This window comes from Mirounga angustirostris, unplaced genomic scaffold (assembly GCF_029215605.1).
Source record: "Mirounga angustirostris isolate CCGP_5_RB_7025 unplaced genomic scaffold, mMirAng1.0.hap1 SCAF_10, whole genome shotgun sequence".
NCBI lineage: Eukaryota > Metazoa > Chordata > Mammalia > Carnivora > Phocidae > Mirounga > Mirounga angustirostris.
This window is the reverse complement of record NW_026991718.1, coordinates 86,685,827-86,701,674: the sequence shown is the minus strand read 5'-3', so window position 1 is coordinate 86,701,674 and position 15,848 is coordinate 86,685,827. Positions and strand designations below refer to the sequence as shown.

The window sequence follows — 15,848 nt, the reverse complement described above, 5'->3', positions numbered from 1 at the left end:
GCAGCGGGGGTGCAGGCACTGAGGAGCTGCATGCCCTTTGCCTGCCTTCTGCACACCCTCAGCTTACCTTTCCTCTCAGACAGCGTCTGGGAGGCCCCCCTGCCCCGGCCTCCGCCACCCAAGTGGGAGCCGTCTCAATTATGCACAATAACCATCCTCAGAGAGCAGCAGGCTGTCTGAGGGCCCCTCAGGGGTAAATAATAATAGCAACAATTTTTGGATCCTTCTTGCCTCATTGCTTGCCACAGCTTTGTAGCTAATTTAGGATCTATTGATCCCAGTGCCAATAAGTGGTTTATCTCCTTCAACTTCCTTTACTTAAAGGATATCTTCACTGTCAAATTAATGTCTCTTACTTGGCTGACATGGCTTGGGATTCTCGTAGTGTGTCTTCCGGTAATTGTTTTTTATGTTCTTGTTTTGCTTGTGCTGTTGGGTGAAATCGGTGTGCTTCAGATACATCCAGGCATCAAGCCTCACCTCCCTAACACAGCAACTGTTTTAAGGTGCCAGTGCCTTGTTCTCCAGTGGACCCAGACCCAAGAAGAATGGCTGGATTCAGGAGTGACAGAGTGGCCTGAAAGTATTGCTTTCCAAATATCACTGAGCTGCTGAGAGCAAAGAAACAAGGCCAGTGAGCTGAGAGAGAACCCAGCCCAGAAAGTTCTTGATTGCACCGGAATGCAGGTTAGGAAGTAACTCATTGGTCTGTTGCTGAGAGAAGAGGATAGAACAGTGACCTGGAGGGAGCACCCTGCAACTCTCAGTGGCTCCAGTGGGGCACAGCCTGCCCAGGCCTCAGCCCACACCCGTCCTCCCTCCTCTTCCTCTCCCCGGCCATTGTGATTCCGGGCTAGCCCTGGCTGTCGGCCCTTCCCTGGGTCTGTGCAGGCTTCCTGACTCCCCAACTGGTCCCCTGCTCCCACTGCCCCATCCCGCACCCCCACCCATGCCCACCCATGTCCATGCACCCGTGTTCATGTGGCCCCCACCATATTGTGAGGCACCACTGGCGCAGGGACTGTGCCCATTTGTTTACTCAGCCTGGTCTGGAGTGGGTGTCCAGTAACTATTACATGCATGGATGGATGGCTGGGAAGATGGAAGGATGGGCGGACAGATGGATGGATGGATGGAAGAAGGAAGGACGGGCGGACAGATGGATGGATGGATGGAAGATGGAAGGACGGGCGGACGGATGGATGGATGGATGGAAGATGGAAGGACAGGCAGACAGATGGATGGATGGATCGATGGAAGGACAGATGGGCAGATGGAAGCATGGATGGCATGCCTATTGAAGTGCTGGAGAGTGGCAGCTATTACGTCTCAACAAAATTTTATGTTTATATGTTTATATAAGAGCCCTAGAAAAAGTTGGTTACGTAATTTAAAGCCATGGATTGGAGTTACAATAACCTTCCTGATTTCACTCTAAAAATGCCTTCTGTCGATTTTGATAAGGCAATAAAATAGGAACTCTTTTTAAAGCTTCACCTGGCTTTATCACTTCTACAAGATCCATTCAGCTCTGAGGCACTAAATAAAAGAGAAATGAAACTGTGAGCACATAACTTTACAGCAGGAGCTCTGGATAAGGATGATTGCTCTCCCTCTGAACTTTCCAGATGGATATTTGCTGGCCACATTATTTTCATGAGCAAGCCATCAAGATTGCCATAGCATCCAAGCGCCATATCCTGTTCCAAATGCAGGAGAGCGCTTCCCTCCTCTTTGGGCTACAGCCCCAGCTCTCGCTGCACAAATGCAGAAGCACCTGCTTAATAACGTAATTAGTATTCAGAGAAGCCGGGGCCTAGTCTGACAAACAACAATAATAATTTTGGTGTTTAGGGAGCGTTCTCAGGCCATGGCTGTCTGCAGCATTTCATAAACAATTACCATCAGCACTGGTTTTTCTGTAGGAAAATGAAAACTGACAGGAACGGGTGAGTCAAATAGAAAGGTGTGATGTGAACAGAAATGTCCAAAATGCTGGTTTTCCTTGCTCTTTCCTTCCTTTCCAGATTCTGCTGCTGAAGAGCTAATGATGCCCATAGAATCTGAAATAATTTGACATGCTTATTTGTAGTAGTAGTGATCGTTCAAAGAGAAAAGCTAAAAGTAGTCAAAAATAAATGTTTTGTGTATTACATTTATCCCATTTGTGCAAGAAATGTACAACAGTCATCAAATGAACATCTTATGACAAAAGCCCCAAACGGCCTCTCACCCAGTCTAGGACACCACAGGTGGACACGAGAGAAGCTGGTGCCCTGGAATTATCCCAAGGGTAAATTCTAGTGGGTGCATCCAGCTGGTACCTAAGCCCAGTGCTTCCAACAGACAAGGAAAGGTCCTTGAACTTAGAAAAAAATTGTTATGTATATACACACACGCATGATACATATGTACATATACATGTGCATATACACATGTATGATGTGTATATGTTTTCAATCAGAATTATATCCTTGAGAGAATGTATGGACACTGTCCCCACCCCAGAGATGTTGGTGAAGGTCAGTTAAACTGTCATGGCCCTGAAACTTTCACCAAGGAGCTCTGAATAGAAGTTTCTCAGTGCGGTGGTCAAGAATGGAGACTGGCCTTGGGGCACCTGGGTGGCTCAGTTGAATTAGTGTCTGATCATGATCCCAGGGTCCTGAGATCGAGCCCTGTGTCAGGCTCCCTGCTCAACAGGGGAGCCTGCTTCTACCTCTCCCTCCAACCCTCCCCCTGCTCATGCTCTGTCTCTCAAGTAAATAAAATTTAAAAAAAAAAGAATGGAGACTGCCCTTTAAAATCCTCATGTGGTCTGATGTAAAGCTCTAAGATACCCTGATGCACTGCATTGCAGGAATTTCTCTCAGCCTTCCTTCTCTGCCCCTCTGAGATTGCACTCCTGAGTCTTGGGAGGCAGACTGTCGGCCTTGGCAAGGCTTTAGTGCCTCTGCCCCTTTCCTTGTGTTCTTCCTGACCCCTGGCTGCACTTTCCCAGGCAGGGCGGTCCAGCAGCAGGCCCTGTGTGGCAGCCTTGCCTGCCCTGCCGGAGAGGCTAAGAACAGGACAGGCCATTGAATTTGCAGGGCCATGCAAAATGGAAATGGGGTGCCCCTCCTTTAAAAATCATTAAGAAGCTCAAGACGGCAAGCTCAGGGTCCTTTCTATGGGCCAGTGTGACTGTGAGGTCCCAGTCCCCCGCTGCAATGGGTTGGCCTGTCCCAGGACATCTTCCAGGCCCTTCCAGTGAGACAGACTTGACTCAAGCAGAAGTGAAAGACAATGAGTTAAGCTCTTCACAATCCAGCACTAATTAGCGCTATCCAACTGGGATGGGAGTGGGGAGCTTCCTGAGAGCCATAAATCACATCAAATGGAAATGTTTTCAGCTGCTCTGATAATGACCTCTACAGGCTCCTGGAGGGTGAGTGAAGGTCTGTCTCTGTTGGTGGGAAGTGGAGGCCTTCTGGGGAGTCTGGGGAGCAAAGGAATCCTGTGGATGTGTGGGGAGGAGGCCACCAGCAGCCTTCCCCCCGGGGCAGCTTTCTGTGGGAGGGGAGAGTGTGGGAGGCCAGGGAGGAGAGGGTAGTGTTGGGTGGGCAGGGAGCAGGGAACTGCCTCCCCAGAACGCAGGCAGCTGCCAGCACCTGTCTTCTCCACAAACCACTTGTGCTGAGGACCAGGGTGGGCCGGCCGCAGACCTTGCCGTCTGTCTCCCGTCCCCCAGCCTGTGATGTGGGCCGGGAGGACAGCACTGTGCCCCAGGAGCCTGGTGGGACCTCTGTCCCCAGTCACTGCAGCTGGATGAGGATGAGGGGGCATAATCGGCCCGCACCACCTTCTGAGAATTCTCTGGCAGGTGAGCCCACTGGAAAGGTGGAAGGGGCCAAAAACAGAGAGACCCACAACCCACATGCTTAAAAAGGTAACTTGGAAGCCCTCGTTCCTGCAAAGGCTTCCCAGGCCCCACAGCCTCAGCCCCTTCCCACAGATTCAGGGCGGCAGTGCCTAAGGTGTGGCTCTGTGGTTCACACCACCTTCCCAGCGAGAAGCAGCCTGTTGGGAAGAGGCAGTGTCTTCACATTCCAGGGTGGTCGCGTTCCGGGGCTGGCCCTACTGGATCAAGAAGGTGAAGCCACGGAGACTCAACTGTCTGCTGGCCCAGGCGGTGACTCTGTATTCCAAAGGTGGTAGCTAATATGGAGCATGGCCTCCTTCCTGCCGTGGTGCATGCCGGCGACCTGAAGGCAGCTGTGATGACAAGTCTCCACTGAGGCAGAGTCAGCCCTCTGAGGGTGAAGGTCATCCCAAGGGCAAACTGCTGTAGAGGAGGAGAGCTTTTACTTTCTTCTTTTCTTGGTTCTTTGGCTGGTCTAATTATTAAATTGACAGAAGACAGATGAACAGGGGAAAAACAAATTTAATTTTGTACGTGTAGGAGCCAATAAAAATAGGAGATTCAAGTTACCAAAGCAGGCAGCTTTGTACCTTTTAGACAGAGAAACAGTAAATTAGAGAGGCATGGACAAGACAAGGAAGTTTGGACTTGGGGTAGTAAACAAGTAAAGGGTTTGTTTATTCAGCCTTCTCAGCCCTGAATTCCCACCTCTGGGAATAAGGATGTCTCTACCTCCTGGTGCAGGGAGGGCACCTTTCACCAGGGAGCTTTATCTCCTGCTTTCAGGGGCACAAAGGAGGGTCAAAGTGTCCTTCATGCACCAGCTGTTTCTTAACTTAAATTCAAAATAATATGCCAAAGTGGCATATTTGGGGGTGGCCCGCCCTGAGCCCCATTATAGCCCAGCATGAAACTAGACCCGGGAGGGCGCCTGGGTGGCTCAGTCATTAAGCGTCTGCCTTCGGCTCAGGTCATGATCCCAGGGTCCTGGGATCGAGCCCCGCATCAGGCTCCCTGCTCGGCGGGAAGCCTGCTTCTCCCTCTGCCACTCTCCCTGCTCATGTTCCCTTTCTCGCTCTCTTTCTCTCTCTGTGTGTCAAATAAATAAAAACTTAAAAACAAACAAAAAAAGAAACTAGACCCGGGGGCAGGGGGGTGGCCCTTAGAAGTGTAAGACATGGCCTGCAGTTCTGTGTAATTGTGTGTTCTGTGTCTGTCTCCCGGGCAGATAAAGATGCCATGGGGCAGGGACCTTATCTGTCTGTCACCGTCCCTGGGGTGTCTAACACAGGAGCAGCTCATAGTTACTGCTGAATAAACGATGAATGAATGATGACTAACAAAGCACACGAATCCCCGTGTCTAGTGCACAGTACTGGGTGGGGTGAGGCCAAAGACAGCATTTGTTCCTTGGGAGAGGATCAGAATTGAAGCAGAGACCAAGAAGAAGCCCTCGCCTGGGTCTGCAAGGAGGAATCAAACAAGGTCTGAGTAAAAAGTTAGTGGAGGTCATTAGACCAGCGCTTCTCAAGCTTTCAGGTGCACCAGACACCCCACCCCCACCCTGGGGATCTGGCTGGCAAAGCAGATTCTGAAGCAGCAGGTCTGCCAAGGACCTGAGACTTGGCCTTTCCACCCAGCTCCCAGGTGGTGCTTCTCCTGTGGCTCCAGAGACCACCCCCCCTACCCGGGGCAGCAAGGCTGGATGGATACGACCCTTCATGGCTTATTGTCCTCTGATTTTACCTTATTTCAGCCTTACCTGAATATCCAGGCCAGCTTGAGACTCAGAGGAAAGGTCCAGTCTGCACGTGACTGTATGAAGGGAAAGCCGCTCCCACCCTGCTTATGTCCAAGGGCGAGATGACCACGGCCTGAAGGCCATGGGCAGCCTCTTCCACCCCTGATGCTGAGGGCTTTTGAAGACTGTGTTTCCCCATACCTCACATGTACTGCCAGTTATCCAGCCCCCAAGGCAAGACAGGTGCCCGTAATCCTTCCACACAAGCACACAGAATCCTTCTGCTATCCATGCGGTCTTGTCAATGGGTGGGAATGCCACAGGGGGCTTCTGAGAAAGTGAGGCAAGATGTCATCTCCTGGGAAGACTGCCCCTGCTGCCAAAGGAGCAGCAGACTGGGTTCTCCAGCTGGGTCCCCACCTGGAGCTGCCAAGCCCTGAGCACAAGCAAGCCACATGACCTTCCTGAGCCGCTGCTCTTGGAACACGGGGACCCGACTGTCTCGGGACCCTTCTAGGAGCCAGGGTGGGGTAGAGCATGTGAAACTGTCAAATGCTGTGAAAGAAGGAGGCATTACTGTTCTCTCGAAGCCACTCATGCTGGTGGCAGTAACTCCCAGCCTCGCCCGTAGTAACTCAGAGCTAAGAAGGTCAAACCCCCTCCTGCAGGCTGAGATGCAGCCACATAGTGGTCACTGCCACCCCTGTTTGCTAGGAACATTGTCTTTTCCCTTTGTGGCATTTCCAAGCCACTAAGCCCTGCCACACTTGGGGGCTCCTGCATTCCTCATAGCAATCGCTCAGTTGGAAAGGGAGCCAAATTCCTCCATTTTCATAGAGGAGAATGTGTGCTGCCCCTCAGGGTCATAGGACTACCAAGAGGGCAAGAAGGCAAAACCTCCTGAGACCAGCCCCCACGGGAGCCCACAGTCCTGCACACCTTGGTGTTCCCTTAGAATAAAAAGATATGTCTACATCGTGGGTAGACTGGACTGTGTTTACTTACATACAGGGCGGTAGTAGTGAGCAATGGGGGCAGGCTGTGGGGACAGACTGTGTGGGTTCAAATCCTGTCTCTGCCCCACTGCTGGGCGACCTTGGGCAAGTTTTGCAGCCTTTCTGCGCCTTGGCTTCTGCCTGAGTAGATGGAGTTATAGAAGTCCCCACTGGCCCAGCAGTGGTGGGGATTAGGTGTTTAATACAGGCTAAAGTGCCTGGCCCAGTGTCTGGGAGGTACTCAGCGCTCAGGAAGTGCTAGTGGAGAGGATGGTGGATACTGCGTGCTGACACCACCAGCAAATGCGTTTGAGGAGCCGGGTGCCCCTGGCCTCAGGACGCGAGTGAGCACAGGGTGTGCTGCTGGAGAGGCCCTAGGCAGCAGGTCAGCCCCGCCCGGCACGTATAAAACCTACACCCTCTGCCCAGATGGGGACCCAGTGCCAGGGGTCTCGGGCTGCACAGGCCAGTGAGGACCTCCCAGGGAGCCTGCAGCTCCGCGAGTCCCCACAGCCTCTCTCTTCACGCCATCCTGCTTCACGTGCAACTAAAAGCCCAGCCTCATTTCTTGTCTTCTCTGGAAGACCTGTCGTGGAGCATTTTATCTCCAAACAATCAAGAATTTTCTTCACCTCTCCGTTAACCAGTAGAGGTGAAGCTATGTGTTGGAATTTGGTGTCCTTTCTTTACTTTTTGTCTTGAAATCATTTCCAGCTTACAGAAAAGTTGCAAGCATTCATTATCGTTTTGCCAGATGTGGTGTCTGTTGGCCCCTGGTTCCCTCCCTTTAGGCACAGAGGGTGATGCCTCCTCATCTGTGGGAACCCTGGCTTTCTCCGGAGTTCCAGAAGGGCTCCTGGAGCAGAGGAAGTGATCCAGTGGTCTCCAACCTGGAATTTTTCTATGCAGACAAAGGAAGGCACCTGAGGACAGGGGCCCCTCTGTTTCGCCCTCCCCCCACCCTGTGGCCCAGACCAGGGCCTTTTCTCATGAGCAGGTCCTCGTCCATGTGACAGCCAGGGACAGCCTATTAGAACCCAGGCTGCCAACACTGTGAGGACCACATAAACTCTCCCTTGCTCAGATCTTTCTCCTGCTCAACTCATGTGTGTGCAGCTGCCAGAGGCTGCCTCCTCTTGGAGGCCCTCCAGGTTTTCAATGTGTTCACATTTGCAACTTCCTGCTCAGTAGGAGCCCCACACGCCTCCTATGCACCCAGCAGCCACGCGGACACGTGGGCCAGCCTCAGTGCTCTGTCACCTCTGACCACCTGTCTCCTTAGTCCTGGACTCTCCAGGCCCCCCTCTCCACCCCCTGGCCCCCCCTGAGGTCAGGCCACCATCAGCTCCTCGCAGGCTTCCTCCCTCCTGCCTTGTCTTCATCTAAGCCAGTGGCTTTCCAATTACTGATCATGTCCACGTGGTGATGTACCTGGGTCATTTTCATGGGCTGCTACTATGCCACTGTTCCAATGGAATAAAGAAAATAGGATGGAGTAGATCACAGTCTGTTGTGTGAAGTAAGTATAAATGTTGTTTCATGTGACTTAGTGATACGTGTGTGTGTTGGGTGGCATTGTGACATATACTTCTTGCCAGAGTGGCTCCTTTTGTCACCGCAGTGGGAAGTTGGTCCTGCCACTCTGTCGCTGCATTGCCCAGCCTTTGCACAAGGCCCATGGCAACCTCCAGACTCCATCTGACCTCGTGCTTAGCCCTCTGGTCCGGCCGTGGCTTCGCCTCCAGCCTTTAGGGCCTCTGTTCCTACTTCCTGGGAGAATTGTTCCCACCTCTTTCCATGCAAGCTCTTACCTGCCCTTCAGGACCTGGGTGAGGTTTTGCCTGCCCTGATCTCCCCAAGAATGGGTCAGGTGCCTCCAAAGGTGCAGGCCACCTGCCCCCCATAGCTTCCTCCTAGTCAGTGGTCTCCGTGGGAAGCTTCAGTCAGTGGCTGAAGTGGCCATGGTGAGAGTATATTGCTGAAATAGCCAAAAACGACAAATCAGGCCCTTCCTGCCCCACACACCACGGGGTGCCCCCTGAGCATCTTGGACCTCTAGCCCCCAAACTGTGGGTGACCCTCTGGCCCCTTCACTCTCCAGTCACTTGGAGATGGGCCTCATTCTGTGAGCCCTCCACCTCTAGCCCAGAATTGGCCCCGATTGGAGAGGCTTCGTAGTTTTGAATGGATGTGAGAACGACACCTCAGTGGTGATGTATCTCAGCTCCATCCAACCCTCCAAGCTAACAAACCACAAGCTTCCTGAGGCCCACACCTCTGCCAGCTACCCTGAACCTTCTGGTTTTATGCCGAGCCCCAACCTCTCCCTGGAGCTCTTTGAACCAGGGGCCCAATCGCACTATTCCCCGAGCGTCTCCCAGCCCCAGTCTCCAGAGGTCAGCCTGCTCGGTGTCAGCCAAAGTCTTGCCACAGAGTGAGGATGTTATAGGGAAGCTTTGTGCTGGAAATGCACAGACTGGAGCTGAGGTGGTGGTCACAGCAGGAGAGGCCAAGTTCAAGTTCAGGAATAGTCAGGCCTCCCTTCCTCCCCCACATGAGGTAGGCATTCCTCTTACGCCCATTTCATGGATAAGGCACTGAGGCTTATATATAACTGAGGCACTGAGTGGCTACACAACTTGCCAAGATGTGATTCAGCCCTTGCTCTTAATCACCACCTTTTTTTTTTTTTCCTATTTGGTTAACGGCCCGTCTGGGACTACAGGCTGAGGTCACGGATGGAAAGGAAATGAAACATGCCAGTAATCCCAGGAGCATTCATCTCTCCGCGTGGGCCCACAGTTCCAGCCTGTTCTCCCACCTGTTCTCCCCTGACCCTTGATTGCGAGCTCACGCAGGGGTGGTGAGGGTTAAGCCAGAGTGGTACCTGGGCGGGGGTCAGAGGTCCACAGTCGTCAGCTGTCATTTTCATGGTGGTGGTGTTGTTCTAGGAGGAAATAGTGCTGAGGAAGGAATAGTAGAGTCTGTGGGAGGCAGGGGAAGCAGTGAGCAAGGGCCAAGTGGGCAGCACTTTCCTGCAAAGGGCTTACCTGGTCCCAGGTCTCTGTGCTGTCACGAAAGTGGCCACAGGCACTAGGCCACCAAGACGTGGCCGTGAGATGAGGGAAGTGTGCTTCCCATGCTGGGCAGGCGGTGGTGGATTCACCTGCGGCCGCGCCCTGTCCCCCTCCGAACAGACCACCCGGCAGCCAGTCCAGTGTGCGGTGAAGCAGAGCCTTGCCTATCAGCGGACAGGGCACGGGAAGAGATGTCTTGCTGCCACCTTCATGTCTCCATCACTGTCTGAGTTGTGGGGGCTCAACTCCTTCCACTCGTACCTCTGATAGCCGCGGGCCAGGGCGCTGCCCTGCTGGGGGCACTGGGGATCCCCCAAGTAAAGACGAGCAGGAGGTCATTTCTGGGAGCAGCTTGGGCCCCCATACTCCCAGGCCAGGCTGGCTCCTGAGTGCAGAGCTGCGTCTCCAGGGAAGTCAGGCCTTGGCAACAGAACCTTAACCAGAGGCCGCCCTCACCTCCCTCTGCCACCCCAGTTCCCTTCTTTGAGAACTGGTAGTCCTGATGGACATGCACCCGACCCCACAGACTTTGTTTCCCTTGTGTATTTGTTTTGCTTTTCTGTCTTCTTGGGTTTGCCTGGAAACATCTTTAATGAGCCTCTCAATAAAAGCTCTAGGTTGACACCAAGGTGCACCCAGCCCAACCCTCCTCTGTGTTTATAGGGAAGCCCTCCCAGACTCAGCTGTAATTAGAAGTCAATTAAATTAGAAACCCTTAGTATTGTTCTTGGAAAGCCTCCAGGGCTGCAGCTCTCCTGGGGAGAGCCTCTGGCCCGGCTGCGCTGCACTCGTCCCTGCTACCCACCATCCCGAAGCCAGGGCAGGGCTGTCGGTCGGGCAGGGAGCGGGTTCCTTTGTTTGTGCTGTACCCTCCCCACCTGGCGGGACTGCGGGTCAGGCCTCCCTCTGCCTCCTTCCCTGCCTGCCCCAGCTTGCTCCGTTGCTAGAAGGAAACACCCAGAAGCTCACTGCTGGGGTGGCCGGGTGCTTTAATCTTGCCTTAGTCCATTTATTGTGTTTCAAATGTAAATGTGGCACTGAATTATAGACAGCGGTCATGCTAGAAAGCGAGAAAAAGTAGCTTTTGTGTCTCTTCAAGAGTGTCTGGAAACCTAACCCTTCCCCAAAGGCCCCCTGATGTTACTCACAGGTGAGAACGCCTCCAAGGTAAGCAAGGAAAAGATCCCGGAAAGATCTAGGTCCCCGGGGCCCTACCCCATTCCCAGGTGTCTCCAATGGGGCCTCTGTCTCTGGAATCACCCTTGGGACATCCTTCTCAGCCTGTTCTCAGAGCAATCAGATGCTTCTTCCCAAAGCGAAATGTCTTTACTGACTTTTTTCCTGATCACAAAGTTCACACCTACACTGGTACATCATTCTGACACTAAGAACTGTATGGAAAGGGAGCCTTCCCCATAACCCCCTCGGTCCATGGTCACCCCAACCCTATTTCACCCCTGCCAAAAAAATCTTTGTTGAAAAGTTTGTGGATATCGCTCCAGACCTGCTTCTGTGTATACAGAAGCCTTTACAAATACAAACCCAGAGCTGTGGCATGTGATTTCTTGTAGAGCCCCTCACGGTGTTACACAGAACTGATGTTCCATTGGAATTTTTGCTCCTTGTGATGATAAACAAGCACAATATCTTGGATTTTATCCAACCTCTCCTTTTGGGAAGGGTGAGTGCTGGCTGCTCCACATCAGGGGATGGGATGGGGGTCACCAGTGTCCTCCCAGAGGAAGCCACAGCCGCCGTTCTCAGGAGGACACCGGAAGCTGGAAGTTGGACAAAGCTCTTTGGGTCTGTCCTTCACTGGCCTCTCCTACATATTTAGGTATAGGATGCTTCTCCTAAACGTGCATTCTCCCTCCAAATCTCACTGAGCAGGATGCTGAGTCCTGGGCGATTTGGAAAAGAAGATTTGTCTGTACATTCACAGAGCTTCCTTCCCCACAGGCCCCCGGGCCTCCAGCTCACTGGGCCTGCTTTCCCCATTCTGGGTCCTTCCCGACTCCTGACCTCTCGGCCCTCCCTCTTCTTCCAACTCCACTTCATTTCCAATAAATGATCTTCCGACTGCTTTGCTCCGTAATGCCTTTAAGATATTGTATTGAACGGGGGCACCTGGGTGGCTCAGTCGGTTAAGCGTCTGACTCTAGGGTTCAGCTCAGGTCATGGTCTCATGGCTTGTGGGATCGAGCCCTGAGTCTCCACACTCCATGGGAATCTACTTGGATATTCTCTCCCTCTCTCTCTCTCTCGTAAATACATAAAAACAGAAAATAAAATGCTTTAAAAAAAAAAAAAAGATACTGTATTGAAGAACAAAGTTCAGGGCTTTTCTCCAGAAACAGGAATGGTTTTCCCATTCGTCGGGTCTCTTGCTTCCAACTACCCCGCACAGTCTTTTCTGTGTGGTATTAGGAGTTATGGGTTTCCGTGAGCAGAGACGGCTCAACGAGATCCAGAGGGTTCAGAGGGTTAATGTTCTTGGGGGGTGCTTCCCAAGGCCCAGTCTGACTCCTGAGTCCATGGTTTATTCTAGAAATTTCCTCACACAATCCAGCCATTGGAAGAGGGCCTGCTGTTTTGTCTGGAATTCACCCCCAGTGTCAAAGCAAGACAGCAGTGACCCAACAGTGGCAAGTGAGGGATGTGGGCGCTCCCGCGGGACCGCCACTTGTCTTTGTACAGTCAGGCTCCCAGGTGAAACTGCTTTCAGTTAGAAACACAGGCCTGCCATCCTGACGATGAAAAGGTGACACACAATACCTCCTCCTTCAAAGCAGTGCATTGATTTAGCAGCTGGAGAAAGCACCTGAATGTCTGGGCCACAGCCACCCTCTGTCCATTAAGTGGCTGTGTGGCCCTGGACAAGTCACTACACCCTCTGGGCTTCAGTTGTCTTGGCTATAAAATTAAGTGGTTGGCCTTGTGTACTCTCTTAACGCTTTGATCACAGCCTATTCTCAACAGGGAGAGGAAGAACCTACCAGCGGGGCTGGGAGAATGGGCAGTGGGATGGGGAGGGGCCGGGCCAGGCTCTGAGTCCTGGTAGTATCTCCAGGGGTGCCCCGGAGCCTGAGGATTTGGACCCGCCTGGAGCACCCCTTTACACTCTGTGTAAAGCCAGGCTTCTTCAGATGCTGTGAGCAGGTGAACATTTGGTCATCGTCCTGTCTTCCACAGTAGGCCCTCCATGCACTCTAGTCCTTTCTCCCTGGGAGGGGTGTGACACTGGCAGGGCCCTGGATGGTCAGCCCAAGGGGCCTGGGCCTCAGCTTAAAACCCGCCTTTTCTTTTAGGGTGTATTCACTTCCTGCGCCGCTTTCGGGGAGGCCCCTCGCCCTCGGTGGGACATGGTGGAGGCGGCCGGCCTGAGGGTCGGGGCTGGGCGGTGGCCAGTCCGTCCTGGAGCGGCTCCGGCCGTGCAGGCGCCAGGGTGCCATGAAGTGTGTCTTTCAGGCAAAGCGGCGGGAGCAGATGGCCCACGCAGGAGATGGCAAGCGGGTGCCCTGGCTCCCCGTGCTGGTGGTAAGTGCAGCCTCCCCCTGTGAGCACCTGCAGTGGCCCCGGAGGAGGCTCCGATGGGAGCGCCTCTACCTCCCATGCTGCCGGAGGTGGCCGGTCCCTTGGCCTCTTCCGCGTCGGTCTGTGCAGCCATGCAATGGGACTGATGCTGCCAGCAGCCCCTCACCGGGCTCTTCCGAGGGTGCAGAGCACCCAGGTCAGATTGGACTTCTTGGTGGCTCCCTTTCTAGGGTTCCATGGATAGAAAGGTCTTTAAATGCTTCTTTGTGTTGCAATATACACAACCCAGCGGCTGTTGGTGAGCACCATGCCTGTGGGTCCCCCCGCTGAGAAAGATCCAGGCTTCTGGCGGAGAAGAGGCCACATGTGACAGAAATCCACTGTTCTGGAGGCTCTGGGAAGAGGGCCACCTCCTCCGTGACTTGGGGGAGGGTGGAAGCAAAACTTCGTGGGTGAAGGGCATTTGGAACAGGCCTGGAAGATGAGATGGAGTTTTGAGGGAGGGGTCAGGGGGACCAGCAGTGAGGCCAAGTGGCAGGAAGTGGGATGGCCTGCCCAGTTTATTAGCTGCAGTTACTGGGATCTGGCACCACATGAACACCAAGTGACTAGCCGGTCCCCGACCCAGGCTCCTTCCCCTGCAGCGCCTGCTCAGGGTGCCCACCCGAGTAAGCGTGCGTGTCTCCAGGGAGGCACGGAGGCCAAAAGGACACCCTTTCTCCTGGCAGGTGTCGCTGCTGTGCTCGGCCAGAGCAGAGTATTCCAACTGCGGTGAGAATGAGTACTACAACCAGACCACGGGGCTGTGCCACGAGTGTCCGCAGTGTGGCCCGGGGGAGGAGCCCTACCTGGTAAGGCCCCTGCCAGCCGCCCCTGGGCCCCGGGGAGCTCTCCTACGTCACACGGGTGGTGTCACCATTGCGTGTATATCGCTCTACGTGTGTCCCCAAGCTAAATCAGGCCGGTCGCCCGTGGGCCTCAGGCGCCACGTTAAAGGGTTTAAGCAGCAGTGAGCACAGGAACAGTGCTTCCCTGGTGTGAGAGACGGCTGGGCATTTGTAACTTTTTTTTAGAGGACAACCATTTTCCTACTCGACCTTGATCAGATGGGTTTCAGGGCATCTGAACCGGAGGCATGACTAATGTCCTGCAGTAACGGCATGCTGACTCCTGAGCGTGGCATCGCCCTCTCCTGCAGGGAAAGCTCAGCATGTTGTTAAGGGCTAAGAGAGACGCCCCCAGCATCAGCATTCAGGGCTCTTGTAGAGAGTCAAGCACGTCAGAAGCCACGGGCTGTGTCACTGGCAGGTCATCCCCTTAGCTGGCTGAATTTATTCAGGGACCCTCGGGAGCAGGGCAGCGTCTGAAGCCCAGGAGCACTGGGGAAAGGAGCTCAGAGTTGGAGGCACAGGGGGCTTGCCTTTAGGACAGGTCAGGGAACCAAAGCCCAGCAAAGAGAAGCTTCTGGAAACAGCCAGTGTGCCCAGCGTGTACAATGCACCCAGTGTGCCCCAAGGACTGCAGGTCCACTCATGGCAGGTACAGCTGGCGTACTCACCTGTGTTCCTCTGTCCTGTTCCTCGGCCAGTCCTGTGGCTATGGCACCAAAGATGAGGACTATGGCTGTGTCCCCTGCCCGGCGGAGAAGTTTTCCAAAGGAGGCTACCAGATATGCAGGCGCCACAAGGACTGCGAGGGCTTCTTCCGGGCCACGGTGCTGACGCCGGGGGACATGGAGAATGATGCTGAGTGCGGGCCGTGTCTCCCTGGGTAAGCATGGCCGCTGCCAGGCCTCACCCCAGGATGCTTTCTGCAGAAAGCCCTGAATGTCTCATTGGCGAGGCCCCAGGGAACGTGAGCACCTCAGACTACAATGTAGCGTCACTCCTGCTGGCTCTACAAGGGGCAGCTCCACTGGGGGGGGGGGGGGGGGGGCACCTGTCTGCAGTCAGGAAGCATGGGGTCTAGGATGGCCAGTCCTGCCACCTAGAGGATGGGCAGCCCACCCAGGCTCAGCTTCCATGTCTCTTAAGTGGATGTTAGTCATAATCGTAATAATATCTTCTGACAACCCAAATCAAACAAATTTGTTGAATACTTTAAAATAACACATGTGGAATGCTTTGAAGAAAAGAAAACTAATATACTGTATAATACACTAAATCTAGTGTTTTTGTATTCTGGAAAAATCTGAGGGTAAAGGCTATTAATAGGAATATGTGAATCATGTGGTACCTATAATTCCACCACAATTCGGTTATGTATCAAAAGTTTTCCCAAAAAAGCAAAGTGAAAATGTAGTTAGCATGGAAGAAAGATAAAATCTTCCTTCTGACAGGCAGGACACAGTAGCAAGTTCTGCCTGGGAGAGGGAAGGGCAGCCTTGACACCCAGGATCTACCAAGCCACGGCTCTTGCTGCTGCCTCCCCCTAGTGGCCACACAGCACAGTGCAAGCAAATAATCCTCTTTTCCAGATAAAAACAAAGCAGTGACAAAGGCTACGGGGTGGTAGAGGTGATATAGGTGGTACAGGTGGTGATGGAGGCAGTGGTGATGACAGAAGCCGTGGTGATGATGGTGATGATGGAGATGATGATG

The 15,848-nt window shown here is 53.4% G+C and overlaps 1 protein-coding gene across 4 annotated transcripts in view; it reads left to right on the top strand.

Annotated features, from left to right (window-relative positions):
• Positions 1–15,848, top strand: part of EDAR (ectodysplasin A receptor) — a 107,431-nt gene that overhangs the window by 59,947 nt on the left and 31,636 nt on the right. For all 4 annotated transcript variants that reach the window (XM_064572698.1, XM_045885310.3, XM_064572697.1 and 1 more), the window contains exons 3-5: positions 13,183–13,251; positions 13,977–14,099; positions 14,837–15,018. In XM_064572698.1, coding sequence (XP_064428768.1) covers positions 13,201–13,251; positions 13,977–14,099; positions 14,837–15,018 — 356 coding nt within the window. In that variant the 5' untranslated portion in view covers positions 13,183–13,200. The remainder of the gene's footprint in view (positions 1–13,182; positions 13,252–13,976; positions 14,100–14,836; positions 15,019–15,848) is intronic.